At 58.5% G+C, this 22,778-nt stretch overlaps 3 protein-coding genes across 4 annotated transcripts in view; 2 read left to right on the top strand and 1 right to left on the bottom strand.

Annotated features, from left to right (window-relative positions):
- XPO7 (exportin 7) overlaps positions 1–4,282 on the top strand; it is a 64,536-nt gene extending 60,254 nt beyond the window's left edge. For both annotated transcript variants that reach the window (XM_054174837.1, XM_054174838.1), the window contains exons 25-28: positions 414–574; positions 2,380–2,478; positions 2,749–2,876; positions 3,947–4,282. In XM_054174837.1, the coding sequence (XP_054030812.1) occupies positions 414–574; positions 2,380–2,478; positions 2,749–2,876; positions 3,947–4,040 (482 nt within the window). In that variant the 3' untranslated portion in view covers positions 4,041–4,282. The remainder of the gene's footprint in view (positions 1–413; positions 575–2,379; positions 2,479–2,748; positions 2,877–3,946) is intronic.
- A 6,365-nt stretch (positions 4,283–10,647) lies between these two features.
- PBDC1 (polysaccharide biosynthesis domain containing 1) lies at positions 10,648–12,788 on the bottom strand. The gene is made up of 6 exons (XM_054174840.1): positions 12,768–12,788; positions 12,587–12,652; positions 11,856–11,915; positions 11,620–11,760; positions 11,422–11,533; positions 10,648–10,871 (listed from the first exon to the last, which is right to left on the bottom strand). The coding sequence occupies exons 1-6, from the start codon at positions 12,783–12,785 to the stop codon at positions 10,762–10,764; spliced, it is 507 nt and encodes a 168-aa protein (XP_054030815.1). The 5' UTR covers positions 12,786–12,788; the 3' UTR covers positions 10,648–10,761.
- A 4,013-nt stretch (positions 12,789–16,801) lies between these two features.
- Positions 16,802–21,682, top strand: FGF17 (fibroblast growth factor 17). The gene is made up of 5 exons (XM_054174839.1): positions 16,802–17,070; positions 17,235–17,271; positions 19,287–19,431; positions 20,845–20,951; positions 21,395–21,682. Exons 1-5 carry the CDS (start codon positions 17,039–17,041, stop codon positions 21,680–21,682), a joined length of 609 nt encoding a protein of 202 aa, XP_054030814.1. The 5' UTR covers positions 16,802–17,038.
- The last annotated feature ends 1,096 nt before the right edge of the window (positions 21,683–22,778 follow it).

Genomic DNA, 22,778 nt, shown 5'->3' on the forward strand with positions numbered 1-22,778 from the left:
CCTACCCTGGTGGTGGCTGGAGGAGCTTCACCCCTTCAAGCTGGAGGTGGATCCCATGGAGGGGACCCATCCAGGGCAGGTGGATCCCATCTATGGGCCCCTGGAAGCACCCATCCAGGGGAGGTGGAGTCCTGGAGGGACCCATCCAGGGCAGGTGGGGCCCTGGAGGCACCCATCCATGGCAGGTGGGGGTCTGGAGGGACCCATCCAGGGGAAATGGACCCCTCCAGGTGAGGTGGAGCCCTCCCAGGACCCCTCCAGGTGAGGTGGAGCCCTCCCAGGACCCCTCCAGGGGAGGTGGAGCCCTCCCAGGGCCCCTCCAGGGGAAGTGTCTGGCCGGGAGCCTGCCCAGGTGCCTGCAGGCCCAGGGAGTGCTGGCAGTGCCCCAAGGCCACCCTGTGCTGTTGTTGCAGACACCATGGTTTGCACAGGCTGCTGCTCCTGTCTGGACCACATTGTCACCTATCTCTTCAAGCAACTCTCTCGTAGCACCAAGAAGAGGAGCACCCCCCTGGCCCAGGAGAGTGACAGGTTCCTGCACATCATGCAGCAGCACCCAGAGATGATCCAGCAGGTCAGAGCCTTCTCAGGGAAGCCTTCAGCTTCCTTGCCAGGATGGCAGCTGGGGGCTGACTGCTCCCTGCCTGGGGCTCAGTGGGGTTTTGGTCTGCTGGTGCTGCCTCTCTCCTCATCCTCTGCTGGGGCTGCTCCAAAGCCACACAGTCAGAATCAAGCAGGCTGGAAAAGACCTCAGAGCTCAGCAAGTCCAACCTAGGACCTAGTCCCTAGCACCTCCTGACAGCTGAGCCATGGTACCAAGGGCCACATCCAGGCCTTTCTTGAACACCTCCAGGGATGGGGACTCCACCACCTCCATGGGCAGCACATCCCAGTGGCCAATCTCTCTGGGAAGTGCTGCTTCCTGACATCCAGCCTGAACCTCCCCTGGCACAGCTTGAGACTGTGTCCTCTTGTTCTGCTGCTGGGTGCCTGGGAGAAGAGCCCAACCCCCACCTGGCTCCAACCTCCCTTCAGGGAGCTGGAGAGAGCAAGAAGGTCTCCCCTGAGCCTGCTCTTCCCCACCCCCAGCCCCCTCAGGCTCTCCTCCCAGGGCTGTGCTTGCAGCAGGGTTCTGCTTTCCCAGCTGCAGGGAGCACCCAGGGGGGAGGTTCTTACACAGACTCATGGAAGGGGTTGGGTTGGAAGGGATTTGAAGGTGGTTAACCCCCAGCACTGCCCCAGGGCACCCCCAGGCCATGGCCCTCAGCACCACATTCCCACAGCTTTGAAACCTTTCCAGCCATGGGGACTCCTCCACTGCCCTGGGCAGCCTGGGGCAGGTTTGGACAACCCTCAAGGGGGAAAAAATTGTTCCTCATGGCCAAGCTGAACCTGCCCTGGGGAAACCTGAGGTCATTTCCTCTTGTCCTGTCCCATGGGAGCAGAGCCCAACTCCCAGCTGGCTCCAGCCTCCTCTCAGGGAGCTGCAGAGAGCCAGAAGCTCTCCCTCAGCCTCCTTTGCTCCAGGCTCAACACCCCCAGCTCCCTCAGCTGCTCCTCCCCAGCCCTGCTCTCCAGACCCTTCCCCAGCTTCCTTGCCGTTCTCTGGCCCTGCTCCAGCCCTCAATGTCCTTCTTGAGGTGAGGAGCCAGCACTGACCCCAGGACTCATGGAGCTTGCTGAGCATCTCAGGCAGGAGCTCCTGTGGTGGCCAAGCTGAGCTGAGCTCTTTGCTTTGCTTAGGTGAGGCTCAGCTCAGCCTGTGCCATCTAGTGCAGGTCCCTGTGTGTGCCACAACCCAGGGGATTTGCTCCCAGAGCCCTTGGTGCTCCAGAGGAGCCTCCTGGGGGGATCTGACCCTCCCTGCCTTACAGCAGATCCTTTCTATCTGCCTCTTGGCTGCTTGTGCTGCTTGGCAGAGCAGCTCTTGGGGTGTTCTGATGGTGTCATCCAGCCTCCCTCCCTGGAGCTTGTCACAGTGGCAGCAGGACTCCCAGCTGACAGCAGGCACTGTTGTCCCACTCCTGCTGGCAGAGAGGAGGGGTTTTGGGGGCTAGAATCTGTCTTTTCAACTCAACTCTGGAAGCATCAAAAGCTGCTCTTGAGCCTTCCCTTCTGGGGGCTCCAGCTCCTCTTGTCCCAAGGTTCAGAGCTCTGTAGCACTAAGCTCAGCTCTGGAAAGATCAGAGGCTGAATGGCTGCTCTGAGCCTTCCCTTCTGGGGGGCTCCAGCTCCTCCTGTCCCCCAGTGCTCAGAGCTCTGTCAGCATTGAAGCTCCAACTCTGGAAGGTTCAGAAGCTGAATGGTTGCTCCTGAGCCCTGCCAGTGCTGGTGTGAGGAGTTTTCAAGTGGTTTCCCAGCTCCCTTTGCCTCTTGCAGATGCTGTCTACAGTGCTGAACATCATCATCTTTGAGGACTGCAGGAACCAGTGGTCAATGTCTCGGCCTCTGCTTGGTTTGATCCTGCTCAATGAGAAGGTGACTCTTCCACCTTCCTGCCACAGGTGGAGGGGCTGGAGGGGTGCTGGAGGGAGAAGCATGGTGCCAAGAGGAGGGGGGTGGGAAGTTGGGGCTTGGTGGGGTGGGGTGGGGCAGTGTGTCCAGCTCTGCCCCGCAGCGGCCTGAGGAACCCTGCTGGAGTCACCCTGAAGAGCTCTGAGTGTGTCCTCCCTCTCCCCCCCAGAGCCTGTTGTGCGTCCCCCAGCCAAGGTGATGGCTCCTCTGACACCTTTCTCTTGCCTCCTGCAGTACTTCTCTGACCTGAGGAACAGCATTGTGAACAGCCAGCCCCCAGAGAAGCAGCAGGCAATGCACCTCTGCTTCGAGAACCTGATGGAAGGCATCGAGCGCAACCTCCTCACCAAGAACAGGGACAGGTCAGTGCGGGCCACAGGCCTGCTCCTGCCTGGGGCTGAGCCTCCTGCCTGGGGCTGAGCCTGGCCTGAGCTCTGCACAGCCCACAGCTGGCTGCACAACCAGCCCTGCTGCTCCTGCAGAGCCCTGCACCAGTGTGGGGGAGGGAGGGGTTGAGCTGCTGAAAGGAGCTCCAAGGAGGAGGAGCTGCTGTGGATGACCCTGCTCCGGGCTGGAGGGTTTGCAGAGCTCCCTTCCAACCCCTACCCTGCTGGGGCTCTGGGAGTGCTGGGCAACAGCAGGTTCCCCAGGAGCCAGCACTGTGTCCTTGGGGCCAAGGTCAGTGGTCTCCTGGGATGGCCAGCAGGGCAAGGGAGGTTCTCTTCCCCATCTCCTCTGCACTGCTGAGGCCACAGCTGGAGTCCTGGCTCCAGTTCTGGGCTCCCCAGTTCCACACAGGGAAGTGCTGGCTGAGAGGCTACAGGGAAGATGCTGAGGGGCCTGGAGCAGCTCTCTGAGGAGCAAAGGCTGAGAGCCTGCAGAAGAGCAGCCCCAGAGGGGAGCTGAGCAATGCTCAGCAAGAGCTAAAGGAGCTGTGGGGGGCAAGAGGCTGGGGCCAGGCTCTGCTCAGTGGTGCCCAGGGACAGGACAAAGGGAAACAGATAGAAAGTGGAACCCAGGAGGTTCCATGTGAAGATGAGGAGGAAGTTGTTTGGTGGGAGGGTGCTGGAGGCTTGGAACAGGCTGCCTAGAGAGGTTGTGGAGTCTCCTTAGCACAGAATCAATAAGGTTGGAAAGGACCTCAAAGATCAGCAAATGCAACCTTGTGTGAAGAGCTTCCAGCCCCCCCTGGCCGTTGTGCTGCTGGGCAAGCTGCTGTGGGGCCCTGCTGGAGCGGGGTGGGGGTTGGCCTGGCTGCTCTCCAAGCCCTAGCAAGCTGCCCCTGTGTGCAAGCAGGGCAGGGCAGGGGCAGGGGCAGGGCAGGAGTAGAGCAGGGCAGGGGCAGGGGCAGGGGCAGGGGCAGGGGCAGGGCAGGGCAGAGCAGGACAGGAGCCTCTGTGCTGCCCTCTTGACGCTTCGTCTCTCCCCGCAGGTTCACCCAGAACCTGTCGGCGTTCCGGCGGGAGGTGAACGACTCCATGAAGAACTCCACCTACGGCGTCAACAGCAACGACATGATGAGCTGACACCTCCCCCACCTCAGCACCTCTGCGGAGCAGCGGCGGCGGCGGCAGCAGCAGCAGCATCTCTTTGGCCTGGCCCAGAGGGCTTACCGTTTCCGATGGAAAGAAGAGGAGGAGCCTCGGAGCCTTTTCTAATCCCTGCTCTTCCCCAGGGCTTGGAACCGCAGGCGCTCACTTTTTGGGTCCCTGTACTCCCCCCTCCCCCCCAAGTCCTTTAACCCCCTCCCTTGCCCCCATCCCCCACCCCCCCCAGAAAAAAGCAGGGGAGGAGGGGAACAAGAGTTATAAAAACAAGAAAAGAAAAGAGGGGTTTGTTGAGCTCTCCAGCTGCTTGTTTTTGGGGTGGGGGGGAGAGGGGGTGGGGGTGAAAACAAACCACCACCACTGCCAGAGGAGTGGAGAGGGGGAGGGGAGAGGGGGGGAGGGAAGGAGAAGGGGGGGGGTCTCCCTTCTTGCCCTGACTGTCTGCGTGGAAGGCCAGCACCCTGCTGCAGCCCTGCCTTGTATAAACGTGTACATTGTTTTCATACCACTTTGAACAAGGTTTATATTGACTCCAGTTGAAGCAAAAGAGGAAGAGACACACACACACACACAAAAAAAAGAGACTCAAAAGACAAAAGAAAAGATTTTAAAAGGACAAAAAAAAAGACACAAAAAAAGATGAAAAAAAGACCAAAAAAAAATCAAAAAAGGACAAAAAAAGACCAAAAAAAAAAAATATCAAAAAAAGGACAAAAAAATAAAATAAAAGGACAAAAAGAGGTTAACAAAAAAAGGTTAAAGGAAAAAAAAAAACTAAAGGAGGAAAAAAAGCAACAAAAGGTTAAAGGAAAAAAAGGTGGAAAAAAAAGATTAAAAAAAGGTTAAAAAAAGGTCAAAAAAAGGGTCAAAAAAAAGTCAAAAAGGCAAAAAAAGGGTTAAAAAAAGGGTTAAAAAAGGGTTAAAAAGTTTAAAAAGGTTAAAAAATGATTAAAAAAAGGATTAAAAGGTTAAAAAAAGAAAAATGTTAAAAGAAAGGTTAAAAAAAGGTTTTAAAAAAGGTTAAAAAGGATAAAAGGTTAAAAGTAGTTAAAAAAAAGGTTAAAAAAAGTTAAAAAGGTTAAAAAAAAGGTTTAAAAAAAAGGTTAAAAAAAGGTTAAAAAAAAAGGTTAAAAAAAGGTTAAAAAAAAGGTTAAAAAAGAAAAAAAAGGTTAAAAAAGTTTGAAAAAGTAAAAAAAAAAGTGAAAAAAGGTTTAAAAAAAAGATAAAAAGTTTTAAAAAAAAAAAAAGATAAAAAAGGTTTTAAAAAAAATTATTTAAAAAGGTTAAAAAAAGCTTAAAAAAAAAAAAAAGGAAAAAAAAAAGTGATTGGAAGGTTTTTACAGAGTCTTGGTGCACCAAGGGGTTTTGCTGTGTGAGAGTGAGGAAAGTGTGTCCCAGGGGCTGGTGGTGGTCTGGGGGGGGTGTGGGAGGGGAGGGCCTGAAGCTTTCTTTGGGAGAGAGGGGGTGGGGGAGTGTGAAAGTGCAGAGATTGGTGCAGGGGCAAGTGCAGAGAGAAGCAAAAAGGACAAAACAATCCTAAAAAGCCAACAAATCCCAACCAAAAATAACAACAGCAGAGAAAATGATGAGGCCACAGCAGCCCAGCTGACAGCCACCAGCCACAAGCTCCCACCTAAGAGCCACACAGCCCAGCAGAAACCCCACACAGCCCAACTGAAACCCAACAGGAACCCCAAACCCCAACTAAAACCTACAAAGCCCAACAGGAAGACACAAATCCCCAACTGAAACCCAACAGGAAGCCACAAAACCCCAACTAAAGCCTACAAATCCCCAACAAAACCTCCAGGAACCCCCCCAAAACCCCAACTGAAACCCAACAGGAAGCAACAAAACCCCAACTAAAGCCTACAAACCCCAACAGGAAGCCCACAAAACCCAACAGGAAGACACAAACCCCCAATTAAAACCCACAAACCCCAACTGAAACCCAACAGGAAGCCACAAAAGCCCAACTGAAACCCCCAGACCCCAACTGAAACCCAACAGGAAGCCACAAACCCCCAACTAAAACCCACACACCTCAACTGAAACCCAACAGGAAGCCACAAACCCCCAACTGAAACCCCTCCAAACCCCAACTGAAACCCAATGAAGAGCCACAGGCCTCCCCAGAAACCCACCCAAAGCCAACAAGACCCCAAAACCCAACCCCAAAAATGGACAGAAACCCAAGAAAAAGTCAAGAGAAGCCAAGGAAATCCAACCCAAAAGGCAATGAAAGCCAACCCAAGCCAAGGAAGATCAACAGCCCCCAGTGAAACCCTGCCAGAAAGCCAATCAAACCTCCATGAAACCAAATCAAACTCCACCAAAAAGATTCACAAGGCCCTCCCAGAAACCTCATCCCAAATGGAGAGAATCCAAGAAAAGCCACCAGAAGCCCCAGGAAACTCAACAGAAGCTGAGAAAACTCAACAGAGCCCAGGGGAACCAAACCTAAGCATCAGTGAAATCCAAGGAAACCCAACAACAAGGCAAGAGATCCACAAAACCTAACTGAACCCAACCAAAATCAGCAGATCCCAGCAAGATCCCAACCAAAGCCCAACAAGATCCTATTCAAAGCCCAACAAGATCCTATTCAAAGCCCAACAGGACCCAAAAAGATCCCAACCAAAGCCAACAGGACCCAACAAGATCCCAACCGAACCCTAACAGGACCCAACAAATTCCCAACCAAAGCCCAACAAGATCCCATTCAAAGCCCACCAGGACCCAGCAAGATCCCTACAACCCCCAACAGAACCCAATAAAACCCCAACACCAATCAACGAAACCCAAGAAGGTCCCCACAGAACCCAACCAAGATGCCAAACCAGAACCCAACCAAACCCAACAGAACCCAATAAAAACCCAAGAAGAATCAACCAAAACCCAACAAGAATCAACCAAAACCCAACAAGAATCAACCAAAACCCAACAAGAATCAACCAAAACCCAACAAGGTCCCAAACAGAACCTAACAAGACCCCAAATAGAACCAAACCAAACCCCTAACAGAGCCAAGTAAAAACCCCAACAAGAATCAACAAGGACCCAACCAAACCCCAACAAGAATCAACCAAACCTCAACAAGATCCCAAACAGAACCCAACCAAGATCCCAAACAGAACCCAACCAAGATCCCAACAAGATCCCTAACAGAAATTAAGAAGGTCCTAACAGAACCCAACCAAGATCCCCAATAGAACCCAAGCAAACCCCTAACAGAACCCAACTAAAACCCAACAAGATCCAAACAGAACCCAACCAAGATCCCCAACAGAACCCAACCAAACCCCTAACAAGACCCAACAGAACCCAATAAACCCCCAACAAGAATCAAGAGGAGCCTAACAAGATCCAAACAGAACCTAACAAGGTCCCAACCAGAACCCAACCAAACACTCAACAGAACCCAATAAAACCCAACCAAGATCCCAACCAGAACCAACAGAACCCAACCAAACCCCAAGAAGATCCCAACCACAACAGGGTCCCAACAGAACCCAAACAAGATCCCAAACAGAACCCAATCAAACCCCAACAAGAATCAACAAAACCCCACAACCCAACCAAGATCCCAACCAGAACCTAACCAAACCCCCAACAGAACCCAACCAAACCCCCAACAGAACCCAACCAAGGTCCCAACCAGAACCTAACCATCAGACCCCAATAAACCCCCACCAAGAAACAACACACTCCAACAGAATCCCCCCCAGAGCCAGCTCCCCCCCCCCAGGCTGTCCAATCCCAAATGTCTCTTTGGCTTGGGGCTGTTTTTTCCTCCTCCCACCCTTGGCAAATCACAAAGTGTCCCACCCAGAGTTCCTCCTTTTTGCCCCCTTGTTATCAGGAACTCGAAGCCATGCTGCCTGCTCCTCCTTCCTGCTTGCTTGTGGCTCTCTCTCTCCACGGTGTAGCTGCTCCCACCCTGCTTCTCCAACCTTCTGGCCACCACCACCACCACCTCCTTTCCTCACTGTTTTCCCCCTTTCTCCTTCTGAGCTTGGGTTTTTCCTCCCTCCCCCATCTCAAGCTCGCAGGTAGCACTCCTGGGAGTGCTCCTCCAGGAGCTCAGCAACATCTCCCCTCGGCCTTGGGCTAGAGGTGCTGCTGCTGCCACCACCACAAGAGGGTTCTTAGTAACAAGGCTTGGCCTGCCATCAAGGGTGGGACAGCGGAACGGGTTGCCCAGGGAGGTGGTTGAGGCCCCCAGCCCTGGAGCTGCTCCAGGTTCTGAGCAACCTGCTCCAGCCAGGCTGTCCCTGCTGACTGCATGGGGCTTGGACAAGATGACCTTTGGAGGCCCCCACCCCACCCCCTCGAGTTTTTAGGTTGCCACGAGCAACGTTTGGGCTGGAAAATGGCCTTGGAGAGGGAAGCTGCCGGGGAAGGGAAGGGAAGCTGCCGGGGAAGGGAAGGGAAGCTGCCGGGGAAGGGAAGGGAAGCTGCCGGGGAAGGGAAGGGAAGGGAAGGGAAGCTGCCGGGGAAGGGAAGGGAAGCTGCTGGGGAAGGGAAGGGAAGCTCTTTGCCTTGTCCTTTGCCCAATCTCGTTGCTGCTAGCTGTGTGCATCCCTGCTCGGCTCCACCCACAGCTCCTTGGGGCTCCACTTCCTCTCCCTACACACCTCCCACTCTTCACTTTCCTTTGCGTCTCTTCTCTTCCTTCTCTTTTCCTTCCTTTTCCTTCTCTTCTTTTCCCTCCTTTCCTTCTCTTCTCCTCCTTCTTCTCCCTCCTTTCCTTCTCTTCTCCTCCTTCTTTTCCCTCCTTTCCTTCTCTTCTCCTCCTTCCCTTCTCTTCTCCTCCTTCTTTTCCCTCCTTTCCTTCTCCTCTTCTCTTCCTTCTTTTCCCTCCTTTCCTTCTCTTCTCCTTCTCCTCCTTCTCTTCCTCCCCTTCTCCTCCTCCTTTTCTCTCTTGTTGCTTTCTCTCTTGGTTTGCTTTGGGTTTCTTCCCTTTTTTGTGTGTTTTGGTTTTTTTCTTAATTTTCTTAATTTTATTCCCCTTTGCTTTTCTTTTTTGCTTTCCTTGAGGGTTTTTTCCCTTTCATTTTTCTCCTTTTGCTTTTCTTTTGGGTTTCCTTTGTAGGTTTTTCTTTCCTCTTTGTTTTCATTTTGGGTTTGGTTTCTAGTTTTTCCTCATCATTCTCTTTTGCTTTCTCTTTTCTTGTTTTTTCTTGTTTTTTTTTTCCCTTATTCCATTTTTGTTCTTTTTCCTGTTTCTTTTCTGTGTCCTTGTTTCCATTTTTTCCTTCTTTTCTTCTCTTCCTTTTTCTCTTCCTTCTTCTTCCTCTTCTTTCCTTCCATCCTCCTCCTTCCCTTCCTTTTTCCTTCCATCCTCCTCCTTCCCTTACTTCCTTCCATCCTCCTCCTTCCCTTCCTTCCTTCTTCTCTTTCCTTCCTCTCTTTTCTTCCTTTTTCTCCTTCCTTCTTCTCCTTCTCCTCCTTCCTTCCTTCTCCTCCTTCTCCTCTTCTCCTTCCTTCTTCTCCTTCTCCTCCTTCCTTCCTTCTCCTCCTTCTCCTCTTCTCCTTCCTCTCCTTCTTCTCCTTCCTTCTCCTCCTTCTTCTCCTTCTTCTCCTTCCTTCTCCTCCTTCTTCTCCTCCTTCCTTCCTTTCTTCTCTGCCTTTTTCTCTTCTCTTCTTCCTTTTTCTCCTCTCTCCCTCCTTTTTCTCCCCTCTCTTCCTTCTTTCTCCCCTCCTCTGCTGGTTGTGTGCTGAGTCCTTTCCTTTTCTGTTGGTTTCTGCACGTGAGCAGACTGCTGGGTGACTCCTGAGGGTGTTTGCTGCATTCAGTGTAAGCATTGTGACTGCAAATAAAACTTCAATGGTTTCTACTGAGCTGTGTCTGCCTGCCCATCGCCAGCTGGGCCCCCAGGGCTGGGCCCCACCTCTGCCCCAAGCTCTCTCTCCCCTGTGCCCAAGGCTTCTGCACCCCAAGAGCTACAAGTCTGTCATTTGATTTCCAACCCAAACCACTCAGTGCTTGGTGCCTGGACTCAAATCATCCTAAAGGTCTTTTCCAAATGGACTGATTCTGCCTGGGCATCCTCTGCACCTTGAGATCTGGAGCTCCCCTGCACCCCTATCTCCTGCACCCTCTCCAAGCTCTGGGCATCATCTGTGCCTCAAGCTCTGGGCACCCCCTGTACCCCAAGCTCTTGCATGCACCCCAAGCTCTCTCCTGTACCCCAAGCTCTTGCATGCACCTCAAACTCTCTCCTGTACCCCAAGCTCTCTCCTGTACCCCAAGCTCTCTCCTGCAGCCTGAGCTCTGAGCATCACCTGTGCCCCAAGCCCTCCCTTGCACCCCCAGCTCTGGGCCTCAGCTGCCCCCCTGCCCTCGCTCCTGCCACAGCCAGAAACCAGCCCCTGCCTCCTGCAGGAAGACTTTTCCATGTGAGCTGGATTCAAAAAGTGTTTTCAGATGGGGGTGGGGAGATCACAGCTGGGCACAAGGGGTCTCAAGGAGGGCAGGCAGAGCTTTGAGCCCAACTCACCCCAGATGCAGCCTGCTTGGGTCTGCTCTGCCCTTCCACCAGCTGCAGCACATGGAACTCCTTTACAAAACCAACCTTTATTTACAGTCTGAGCTGGGCAGCTACAGCTCAGCTCTGCCCCTTCAGCAGCTTTCCAAGCCCAGGCAGGGCCCTTGCTGCCCCTCCTCACGTGGGTGCCAGGTGACCTGGTGCCCTCCTCAGCCCGATGCCGCCTCTGCAGCCGGAGCCTTGGCGCTGCTGTAGAGGAGGCTGTTGCAGCCCTCCCTGTTGCGAGCGATTTCGATGGCGAAGAACTGGATCCTGGTGGCTGAAAGAGGGCAGAGGACAAACTGAGTGGCCCTGAAGGGAGGGACAAGTGGTGACCAAGTCACCAGGGGTGGCCCCAGGGCTTGCTACTGGAGGCAGTGCTCTGTTAACAGCTTCTGGATATGGATGAGGGGGATCAAGGCACCCAGATGGCACCAAGGTGGGTGAGATGCTGAGCTGCTGGAGGCTTGGCAGAGGGATCTGCCCAGCTTGGATCCATGGGACAAGGGCAATGGGATGAGGTTGGACAGCAGAAGAAACTTCCCCAAGGCTCTCAAAGCCTGGCCCAGGCTGGTGGCTGAATGCCCACCCCTGGAGGCATCCCAAAGCTGCAGAGCTGTGGTGCTTAGGGCCGTGGCTTAGCCCCAGCCTTGGCACAGACAGAACGGTTGGAGTGGATGATCTCAAAGAGCTTTTCCAACCCAAACCACTCTGTCATTTCCTGGGGGTTTCCCATAGCCTTCTGCACCCCTCACCCAGCTGGGACAGGGCCAGCTCCAGCCCCTGCATGGCTCTCCCAGCCCTGCTGAGCCCCAGCAGCCCTTGCTCACCAAAGATGGTGTTCTCCTCAGTGTAGTCCTTGCTGCAGTCCAGCCTCAGCAGGGTGCCATAGTTGAAGTCCTCCACCAGCCCCTCGAAGCGCAGGCAGAAGGGTCTCCATTTCTGGGGACAGAAGAGTTGGCATCCCCAGAACCCAGGGCAAAGGGTGGAAGGAATGCATCTGTCCCCCTGCTTTTCTCCCTACCCACCTCCTTGGCAGGCTCTGATTTGAGGTCTTCTGGGTCAAGCACATCGATTTTGAGATCCCTGAAGGCCTTCCTGAACTCGCTGTAGATTTGGTCATCGACTTTGGTGAGGTTGAGGAATTTGGGGTCCACAGAGGAGATGAGCTATGCAGAAAGACTGAAGAATTAACTGTGAGCCCTTCCACAAGCCCCCCCATCACTGTGACCCCAAAAAAGCCCCCCCTTCCCCAAGGACTTACATTGAAGTAGACCTGGGCGTGCTGGTGAGCCTTCATGGCCCAGACCAGCTCCACACGGGGCTGTGGAGGCAGGAGCAGGGTCAGGCAGGGCTGTGACTCCCTGGAGAGATCCTCTCCCTCCCATCTCCTCCCCTTGAGGGCTTGTGAGGGGCAAGAGGAATGCAGAGGGGAAGCAGGGATGGCTGGTGGGTGATGGGGTAGGGAGCTGTGGCCAGAGAGGCCCCTCCCCCGACCACCCACGGTGGGGATCACAGAGGGTGTTGCAGAGCTGGAAATCCCCAAGCAGCCCAGCCAGGTGGGACCCCTGCTTTGGGGGCTGACACCCCCTCGGCGCTGGGGATCCCCAGAGCTGGGATTCCCCCTTCCTAGGACTGGGACATTCTCCTCCCTGGGCCGTGGAACTCCCCCTTAGGATATGGACCCCCCCCATCAAGGGCTGGGACGACCCCAAGATCAGGATCCCCCTGGGGCTGTGACCCACACTGTAGGACAAGGACCCTTCTGGACTGGGATGCCCCTGGGCTGGGAACCCCTCAGGACTGGAAGCCTCCTGGGCTGGAATCCCCCAAGACTAGGAGCCCCTCCCAGGAACGGGACCCCTCCCCCTCAGGACTGGAACCCCCCCCAGTTCTGGGACCCTCCTCCAGGACGGGGACCTCACTGGATTGGGATCCCGCCATAGCTGGAACCCCCCAACCAGGGCAGGCTCCGACCCCTGCCGCGGCACTCACATCGTTACCGAAGGCCTCGGCCGGCAGCGACAGGGCATGAGCGGCCGCGGCGGCCTCCGCAGGTCCCTGCGCGGGGAGAAGCTGCTGAAGGAGCGGCGGGACGAGCCCAGCCCCATCTCCATCGCCCCCAAACCCCAGCTCCCACCGCCCCGCCCAGCCCCACAGCCGCCCCCAGCCGCACCAGCGCCATCGCCGCCATCGCCGGAAGTGGCGGCGGCGCGGCCGGAAGTGCGCCTTGACCACGCCCCGCCGCCCCCCAGGGCACGCTGACCCCGCCCACGGGGCCTGAAGCTCCGCCCACCGCGCCTCAGGCCCCGCCCAGGCGGGGGTTCGGCGCCGCCCACCGCGGCCGCAGCCTTGCAGGGGACGCGGGAGGGCCGCGGGGACACCGCGGGGCGTGGGGACACCGCGGGCCGTGGGGACACTGCGGGGTTGTGGGGACACCGCGGGGCGAGGGGACACCGCGGGGTTGTGGGGACACCGTGGGGCGAGGGGACACCGCGGGGTTGTGGGGACACCGCGGGGCGAGGGGACACCGCGGGGCGTGGGGACACCGCGGGGCGAGGGGACACCGCGGGGTTGTGGGGACACCGCGGGGCGAGGGGACACTGCGGGGCATGGGGACACTGCGGGGCTGTGGGGACACCGCGGGGTTGTGGGGACACCGCGGGGCGTGGGGACACCGCGGGGTTGTGGGGACACCGCGGGGCGTGGGGACACTGCGGGGTTGTGGGGACACAGCGGGGCGTGGGGACACTGCGGGGCATGGGGACACTGCGGGGTTGTGGGGACACCGCGGGGCGAGGGGACACCGCGGGGCGTGGGGACACCGCGGGGCGAGGGGACACCGCGGGGTTGTGGGGACACCGCGGGGTTGTGGGGACACCGCGGGGCGAGGGGACACCGCGGGGTTGTGGGGACACCGCGGGGCGTGGGGACACCGCGGGGTTGTGGGGACACCGCGGGGCGAGGGGACACCGCGGGGCGAGGGGACACCGCGGGGTTGTGGGGACACCGCGGGGCGTGGGGACACCGCGGGGCGTGGGGACACCGCGGGGTTGTGGGGACACCGCGGGGTTGTGGGGACACTGCGGGGCATGGGGACACTGCGGGGTTGTGGGGACACCGCGGGCTGCGGGGACACCGCGGGGTTGTGGGGACACTGCGGGGCGTGGGGACACTGCGGGGCGTGGGGACACCGCGGGGCGAGGGCACACCGCGGGGCGAGGGGACACTGCGGGGCGTGGGGACGTCGGGAGGACACGAGGGCAAAGGGGACACAGAGACGAGTGAGGACAGCAGGACCAGGGGGAGACAGGAGGATAAGGGGGGCCGAGGGGACACCGCGGGGATAGGAGGACGTTGGGAGCGTCAGACACGTGCTTAGTGGGGACATCACCCCCGGGGGCACGTCCAGGTGTCCCCCGCTGGTCGGCCATGAGGCAGGACAAGGGCTGGGGTCCCACAGCCGCGAGGGCTCTGATTACCGCCAAGGGCTCCAATATCACCCGCGAGGGGCTGCTGCCCTTCAGGAGCCGAACGATGCCCAACCAAAATCAGTTAGGGGTTGGGCTCGACCTTAAAAGCCCTTTTGCAACTGAAATGCTTCTACCTGGGCATCCCTCCACACCCCAACTTCCTCTCACCTGTGCCTCAAGCTCTGGGCACCCCCTGCACCCCGAGCTCTCTCCTGTACCCCAAGCACTCTCCTGCAGCTCAAGCTCCGAGCATCACTTGTGCCCCAAGACCTCCCCTGTGCCCCAAGACCTCCCCTGTGCCCCAAGACCACCTCTGTGCCCCAAGATTTCCCCTGTGCCCCAAGACCTCTCTTGCGCCCCAAGCTCTCTCCTGTGCCCCAAGACCTCCTCTGTGCCCCAAGACGTGCCCTATGCCCCAAGCTCTGGGTGCCACCTGTGCCCCAAGCTCTCCTCTGTTCCCCAAGCTCTCCCCTGCACCCCAAGTTCGGGGCCTCCCCTGACCTCTCCCGCTCACACCACGTCCAGGATCCAGCCCCTGCCTCCTGCTGACCAAACCCCCCCCTGGCTCTGACCACGGATCAGGCTCTGCTTGGGATGTCCATGGCTGAGAGCCTTTCTCCTTCCCTTCCAAGAGCAGAGGAACCTGGAAAGCTGCTCTCCTTCCCCAATAAAAGGCTCTGTTGCCCTCCTGGCTTTCTCTGCTGGGGTTTTGAGGTGGGGGGACTCTGGCAGCATCCTTCCCCTAGGGTGGGGGGGGGTCGGCAGTAGCCCCCCTACCCTAAATCCAGCCCAGGGTAAGGAGTGTGGCTTGTGAATGAGAGACAAAAGGGGATTAGGGAGCAGCAGGGAGATGATTGTAACTCATTGACCTGGCCTTGGGCGGCAGGCTGAAGGTATTTGGGGAGGGTCTGGTGCCCCTCAAGACTGGGGGGGAGGGAGGGGGGTGGGCACATGAGACTGCTGTGCCTCAGATTGGCTCCAAGAGGGGAGCTGAGCCCCCCACAAAGAGCAGCTTTAGACTACTCCAGGTGTGAGGCAGGAGGCTGAAAGCCTTTGTTGGGGGGATGCCAGAGCTGCTGGAGGGAACTTGGGGGCGGGGGGGGGGGTGGGGGTCAGGCCAGCCCCTACCTGTGTGGAGCAGGGCATGAGGATGGGGCTGGGGGAGCTGCTGGGATGGGGAGGGGGTGGGGGGTGGGGAAGGTGACTCCTGAGGCCGTTGCCTGGGAGGGCCACACGCAGGAGGTTGTGACAGGCAGCTCTGTCCCTCCAGCCTTCCCTCACCCCATGGGGGCTGCTTGCACAAGCCAGGCCCCCCGCCAGTGTGGTGACAGCTCCCCAGGACCCTCTGCCCCAAACTGGGCTGGGGCAGGGGGGGACATGCTGGGAGTGATGATGGCTCCGTGGCCATCAATCATCCCCCGTGGCTGGAGGGGGCCCAGGGATGCTGAGCCTGGCAATGGGGTGAGGGGAGCCTGGGAATAGGACGGGGAGGCAGAGGGGCGGGGGGGAGGTCTGGGACTGGTGTGGAAGGGGAGCCCTGAACTGGGGGATGCTCCCGTTTGTGGGGGCTGCAAACTGTGGTCTGGGGCTGAATTCCTGGCCCGGGAGGTGAGAAGACACCAGGGGAGCTCTAATTGAGGTCATTAGCACTGAATGAGGCTCCCCAGCCTCCCGCAGATGGGGCGGGGGGGGGGGGGGGGCTGGTGAGATCTCCATCATGCTTTTCCCGTGGGATCTGATCCCTGTCTTGCACGGATGGGGAAACTGAGGCACGAGCATGGGGGCACAGGGCTTCTGCACTGAATTATTCTGTGTCCTTCAGGGGCGTTTTAGCCACCTGGGGCATTCCCCCCAGCTCCCTCCCAGGGTCTTCAGAAGGCACTGAGCCCCTGCCTGCCCCAGCAAATGGAGCAGGGAGGGGGTGCACATCCTCTCCCCCATCCCTGGGGAAGTGCTAACCGGTGGGGCTGGGAGCAGGCCGGGAACACTGGGGAGCTGTTGGTGCCCAGAACCACCCCCACCACCCCCCAGCTGCTTAGAGGCCTCCCTGGTGCTTCCCTCTGTGTGATGCCAGGGCTGTGTGTGGCACCTTGGTGAAAGGAGGGAGACAAAAAGCATCCTCGGTGCCACTGCATCCCTGCCCCGGGCCTGCCACTTCCCTGGGGCTTTCTCCCACCTCCACAGCAGCTCCCTCTCCACCTCCCACGGCTTCACCATCTTCGACTCTCCGTGGAGTGAGGTGGGGACTTCGCTCCCCCCCACCCGAGCTGCTGAGTGTCCTCCCCGCCTCCCCCCACCCCCGCCCCCTCCTCCTGCCCTGTCCCCTTCTCCACCCCATCCTCCTTCCCTGCCTCCCAGGAGAGTCCAACCCCTCCCTGCAAGGACTTTTCCCCACCTTTAAAACCTTGCCGCTTGGTTCCCCACCCTCCACCGGGCCAGGGCTGGGAGGGTGCTGCTGGCTCAATGGCAGTGGGGGCAGCGGGTGCCAGCCCTGCCCTGCCTGTGCCCACCTTCGAGCCGCTGCTGGAGGGAGATGCCAACCACCGACTAAGCCAAGGCTGATGGGGTGGGAACGAAGGGGACAGGATGAAGCTGGATGTCCCCAAGCCTTAGGACGTGCAGCCTCCAGGGCTGGAAGAGGAAGAGGAGGAGGAGGAGAAGGAGGAGGAGGAGGAGGAGGAGAAGAAGACCAGACCCCAGCTGCCTCCCCCATGCTCCATCAGCGTTGGTGCTCCGAAGCCGTTGGCATCGCTCGTGACTTCCCCAGCCTGGTGACAACCTGGGCTTCACCCCCAGCCTCCCCCGGCCGCCCCGAGCGTGGGGATCAGCCGAGGAAGGAGGGGACAGGCAGCTGCTCGGCTTGCCCTGCCCCGGCCGGGATGTGCCGGCGCTGAGGGGAGGGCAGGGTCGCAGAAGAAGAGCCCCGGTGGTGCCTTCGCTTCATGCCGCTGCCCGAGGGGCTTCCACCGGCACCATGCAGCCCTTCAGCCTGCAGAACCTCTCCATGTAAGCCCCCCTCAGATGCTGCTGCTGCTGCTGCTGAGTTTCTTCTCGGTGCCACTAGACTCTGCTGTTCCTTGGAAGGGGGGGGTGGGCAAGAAGAGACAACAACCACCCCCCACCCCACCCCCAACCCCTCTTTTTATTCTCTCTTTTGTCTCCTGCTGCAGATGTTTCCAGCTCCTCATGTTCTCCTGTCAGACCCAGGTATGTGGAGGTCTTTTGCTAGCAGAGCCAGGCTGGCTGGCAGCACCAACTCTGCCGTGCCAGCTCGCACCAGGGATGGCCCAGTGTGGGCCCACCCCAAGTGGTACCCAGCTCGGGGCAGGGGAAGGATGCTGTGAAGCTGCCCACGGGGTTGGGTACCCACCAGAGCTGGTTGTGGCCCTCAGCACCCATCCCAGGGGCTGTGAAGGGCTGGTGCTGGGGTTGAGGACCCACCAGAGCTGATTGTGGCCCTCAGCACCCATCCCAGGGGCTGTGAAGGGCTGGTGCTGGGCTGTTGGTGCTGGGAAGTTGCTTCCTTCTTGGGTTCTTTGGTTTTCCATCTGCTCGGAGCTGGAGGGCCCCAGCCAAGCTCAGCAGCCCCAGGGGCAGAGGATCCATTTCTCACAGCCTCGCCAGGGAAGGGCTATGCCAAGTCCATCAGCCTTGAGCTGCCCAGGACCAGGCTGTGCCCTCACTCCCACTGCTGCCAGCTGCTGAGAGGGTTAACAGGGCACAGCAGGTTCTGGTTCCCCCCCACCCCCCATCATCAGCAGGGGTGGGGAGGGGGTAGGTGTGGGCATGTGTGAGGTTTCACACCCCCCACACACTCACTTCCCCTTTCCCCATCACCCTCCCAGGCTGCCCCATCCCCTTTTTTGTGCCTTAGAAAGGCAGTGGCTATTAAAATGCACTGTTCCATGTCAGCACCCTCTGCTCCAGAGCCCAAACAAAACCTCCTGGAGATGCTGGCCCCCAGCAGCCTTAATGCATGCTCAGAACCTTTCTTCTTCTTCTTCTTCTTCCCCCTCCACCCTTTTTTTCCCCCTCTTCCCCAAGGTAAATGCTTTTATTTCTTTGAAAATGAGAGGGGAAGGCAACTGCCTTTGATGCAAAAGGCTCCAACCCACCCCCACTCCCCCCCAGCCCACCTCCCTCAGCCAGCCCCAAAGGCTTTAAAGTGGATCCTGGCAGGAAATGAATCCCCAGGAGCACACAAAGGTGGTGGGGAGATGGAAATGGGGGGGTGTTGGAAGGGATGCAGGGGGGCAGGCAGTGCTCCCCTCCTGCATCTTGCTGCTCCCTTCCTGCAAGAGCAGGCAGGGATGGATCTCCTCTTGCTGGGCTTCACACCCAGAGAGGTGATGCTGCAGCCCAAGGTGGGTGTGGGGGGAAGATTCAGGGGGGATGCTGTGCACTCCAAACTGGGCAGCTGCACCTCAGAATGTCCTCTCTGGGGTCTGGATGGCCAGCTAGATCCCCAAAGTGGGCAGCCAGACCTCAAACAGGACACTTAGACCCCAAACTGGGCAGCCAGACCCCAGACAGGACAGCCAGACCCCAAACTGGGCAGCCAGACCCCAGACAGGACACTTAGACCCCAAACTGTGCAGCCAGAGCCCCAGACAGGACATCCAGACCCCAAACTGGGCAGCCAGACCCCAGACAGACACTTAGACCCCAAACTGGGCAGCCAGACCCCCAGACAGGACATCCAGACCCCAAACTGGGCAGCCAGACCCCCAGACAGGACATCTAGACCCCAAACTGTGCAGCCAGAGCCCAGACAGGACATCCAGACCCCAAACTGTGCAGCCAGAGCCCAGACAGGACAGCCAGACCCCAAACTGGGCATCCAGAGCCCATCCTCTCCCTTGTACCTGGGATGTGGAGCTGCTGCTGAGCATCTCTCCAGCTCCAGAAGCAGCACAGCCAGGAGCAGCAGGTCCCAAGGGAGTCCCTCCCGGAGCATCCCTCCCTGCATCTCCTTCACGCACAGGGATGCAAAGCAACATCCTCAGCCTCTCCTTCCCTGCTCTGCTGGTCCCTCAGGTCCCAACCACCTCCCTGACGGCCCCAGGCTGATGGCTGTGCAGGGTGGGGTGGGTCTCTGCGTCCCCCCCTTCCCCACGCCCCCAGGCTCCCTGCTCCTTCCCCTTGCTGGCCCAAACGAATTGATTTTATTTTTCCCTTTGTCAACAAAGGGGGAGAATCAACCTTCTCCTAATTTTAACCAGTATGTGAGGGACCAGGGGACCATGAGTGACCAGCTGAGCCGCCGGCAGATCAGGGAGTACCAGCTCTACAGCAGGACCAGCGGCAAGCACGTCCAGGTGACCGGCAAGAGGATCACCGCCACCGCCGAGGACGGCAACAAGTTTGGTGAGGGGCTGGGGAGCGCCCTGGGGCTGGGAGCTCCTTGGCTGAAGGGCTCCTTTGGGTTGGGAGACCCTTGGTTCAGTACCTCCCTTGGTTCAGTACCTCCCTTGGGTTGGGAGCTCCTTGGCTGAAGAGCTCCTTTGGGTTGGGAGACCCTTGGTTCAGTACCTCCCTTGGGTTGGGAGCTCCCTTGGGTTGGGAGCTCCTTGGCTGAAGGGCTCCTTTGGGTTGGGAGACCCTTGGTTCAGTACCTCCCTTGGGTTGGGAGCTCCCTTGGGTTGGGAGCTCCTTTGGGTTGGGAGCTCCTTGGTTAAGTACCTCCCTTGGGTTGGGGGCTCCTTTGGGTTGGTAATTCCTTGGTTGAAGAGCTCCCTTGGGTTGAGAGCTCTTTGGTTGAGGAGCACCCTTGGGATGGGAGCTCCTTTGGGTTGGGAGCTCCTTGGTTGAAGAGCTTCTTTGGGTTGGGAGGTCCTTGGTTAAAGAGCTCCCTTGGGTTGGGAACTCCTTTGGGTTGGGAGCTCCTTGGCTGAAGAGCTCCTTTGGGTTGGGAGGTACTTGGTTGAAGAACTCCCTTGGGTTGAAAGCTCTTTGGTTGAGCAACTCCCTTGGGTTGTGAGCTCCTTTGGGTTGGGAGCTCCTTGGCTCAGTAGCTTCCTTGGATGGAAGCTCCTTGGTTGAAGAATTCCTTTGGGATGGGAGCTCCTTGGTTGAGGAGCTCTGTGTCCAGTTCTGGAGCCTCTGTGCCAGGAAGGATCTGGAGGTGCTGGAAGGTGTCCAGAGAAGGGCCATGAGGATGAGCAGAGGGCTGGAGCTGCTCTGCTGTGAGGACAGACTGAGGGAGTTGGGGTTGTGCAGGCTGGAGAGGAGAAGGCTCTGAGGAGACCTAATTGTGGCCTTCCAAGATCTGCAGGGGGCTACAAGAAACTTGGGAAGGGACTTTTTAGGCTGTCAGGGAGGGATAGGACTTGAGGGGGATGAAGCAGAACTAGAAATGGGGAGATTGAGATTGGAAGTTAGGAAGAAGTTGTTGCCCATGAGGGTGGTGAGAGCCTGGCACAGGTTGCCCAGGGAGGTGGTGGAAGCCTCAGCCCTGGCAGGTTTGAAGGTCAGACTGGAGGTGGCTGTGAGCAGCCTGCTGTAGTGTGAGGTGTCCCTGCCCATGGCAGGGGGTTGGAACTGGCTGAGCCTTGAGGTCCCTCCCAACCCTGACAATTCTCTGATCAGGGCTGAGGAGCACCCCCCATGTCCTGCCCCAGCTATGGGGGTCTCACCATCCTCCTGGTCCCACTGCTGATGTGGGGAAGGCTGTTGTGGGGTAAGGTGGAGACAGGGTGAAGAGGATGGGACTGGTTTGGGTGCTGGAAGCTCGGGGAGAGGGTGGCACAGCCCCCATGGGACCTTTTCCCTTCTTCCCAGCCAAGCTGATCGTGGAGACAGACACCTTTGGGAGCCGTGTCCGCATCAAGGGGGCTGAGAGTGAGAAGTACATCTGCATGAGCAAGAGGGGAAAGCTCATTGGCAAGGTGAGCCCTGGCCCCACCAGCCCTCACCCTCCACAGCTCCCTGCTCCCCAGAGCTCAGCTCAAGCATCCCACAGAGCTGCTGGAGCTGGGATGCTTGGCTGAGCTGGTCCCTGTGCCGCTGGTCACAGGAGGGTTGGGGGTGAAAAGCCCCTGGGGAGATGGTCCTGGTGCTTCAGGGTGGGTTCCTGCAAGGAGAAACCCCTGGGGAGATGGTCCTGGTGCTTCAGGGTTGATGTCATGGTGAACACAGCAGGAGGTGGCAAGAATGAGATGAGGGGCAGCAGGAGGTGGCAGGCAGGGGCTGAGGGGTGGCAGGAGGTGGCAGGCAGGGGCTGAGGAGCAGCAGGAGGTGGCAGGCAGGGGCTGAGGGGCGGCAGGAGCAGGCAGGGCGGATGGCAGCACCCCTTCGATGCCAGCCCCAGCCCTTTTCCTTCCTCCCGCAGCCCAACGGCAAGGGCAAGGACTGCATCTTCACGGAGATCGTGCTGGAGAACAACTACACCGCCTTCCAGAACGCTCGCTACGAGGGCTGGTTCATGGCCTTCAGCCGGCGGGGCCGGCCCCGGCCGGCCGCCCGCAGCCGGCAGAACCAGCGCGAAGCTCACTTCATCAAGCGCCTGTACCGCGGCCAGCTGCCCTTCCCCAACCACCCCGACAGGCAGAAGCAGTTCGAGTTCGTGGGCTCGTCCTCCCCCACCCGCCGCACCCGAGCCCCTCGTCCCCGCACGTAACGGCCCCGGGACTCAGCGGCCGGCGCCCGGCCCGAGCCCTGCCGGCTTCTGCCCTCCTCATCCTCGGGCGCTGGGACTCGCCAGGCGCTCTCCAGCGCTGCTTCCTCTCCGCTTCTCTGGCTGAAGACGCTCTGCTTCGATGCTCCTCCTGGGCGTCGTGAACAGGGTGAGGAGGGCATGGGTGGCTAGAGCCCCGCTGGGGTTATTGCATCCTTGGAGCATCCCCTGGGACCCCTCAGGAGAGTCTCTGGGACCCACCTCAAGCATCCCCTGGGACCTACCTGGAGAGTCTCTGGGACCCACCTCAAGCATCCCCTGGGACCCACCAGGAGAGTCTCTGGGACCCACCTCAAGCATCCCCTGGGACCCACCAGGAGAGTCCCTGGGACCCACCTCAACACCAGGAGTCTCTGGGACCCACTTCAAGCATCCCCTGGGACCCACTTGGACAGTCCCTGGTACCCAGCTGGAGAAGTCCTGCTACCCCCCTTCACCATCTAGTGCCTTTGCCCACATCCCTTAGAGATTTATCCCCATGCCACCAAGGACTAGGACCCCCCTTGGACACATTCTCACCCACCCCCCCTTGGACCCATCTCCCCCACCAGAATGGGGTGGAGATGCCATGCCCATCCCTGTGAGGGGCAGCAGGGCACCATGGGCAGCCAGCTCTGTCCATCATGGGGGGGGGGGAGGGGAGGGGAAAGGGAGGGGTTGCCCGGGTACACAGACCCTGGGCTCAGCACTTGTATCCCCATGGCCTTGGGGGTCTCTGTGTTATATTTTGGTGGAGGAAAGTCTGTGCCCTCCCCTGGTGCTCCTGGTGGCATGATAGGTGCCCACCAGGCTCTGCTGGCCAAAGAGAAGCCACCCTTAGGTGCCTGGCCCTGGGTTCAACTGGTGCCAGTCAGTTTTAGGTCTAAACACTTAGAATTTGGAGTTTGTGTGAAGGAGGAAGCCCCAAGGCAAATAAAGATGAGTGTGCAGACTGCTGGGGCCTGGGGGAGTTTTCATTCCTGTGCCAAGGCTTTGCCAACCAGCTTTGTGCCTGCTGGGATGGAGGGCATCCAGCCCCCCCCCCCACCACAGGGTATCC

This window comes from Dryobates pubescens, chromosome 31 (assembly GCF_014839835.1).
Source record: "Dryobates pubescens isolate bDryPub1 chromosome 31, bDryPub1.pri, whole genome shotgun sequence".
Lineage (NCBI taxonomy): Eukaryota > Metazoa > Chordata > Aves > Piciformes > Picidae > Dryobates > Dryobates pubescens.

Coding starts and splice junctions, on each gene's coding strand:
- PBDC1 (XM_054174840.1), bottom strand. Junction 11,761..11,855: donor ACGCCCAGGTCTACTTCAAT/GTAAGTCCTTGG, acceptor CTTTCTGCATAG/CTCATCTCCTCTGTGGACCC. Junction 10,872..11,421: donor TGAGGAGAACACCATCTTTG/GTGAGCAAGGGC, acceptor GCCCTCTTTCAG/CCACCAGGATCCAGTTCTTC.
- FGF17 (XM_054174839.1), top strand. CDS start 17,039: ATGCAGCCCTTCAGCCTGCAGAACCTCTCCAT. Junction 17,071..17,234: donor AGCCTGCAGAACCTCTCCAT/GTAAGCCCCCCT, acceptor CTCCTGCTGCAG/ATGTTTCCAGCTCCTCATGT. Junction 17,272..19,286: donor TGTTCTCCTGTCAGACCCAG/GTATGTGGAGGT, acceptor AATTTTAACCAG/TATGTGAGGGACCAGGGGAC.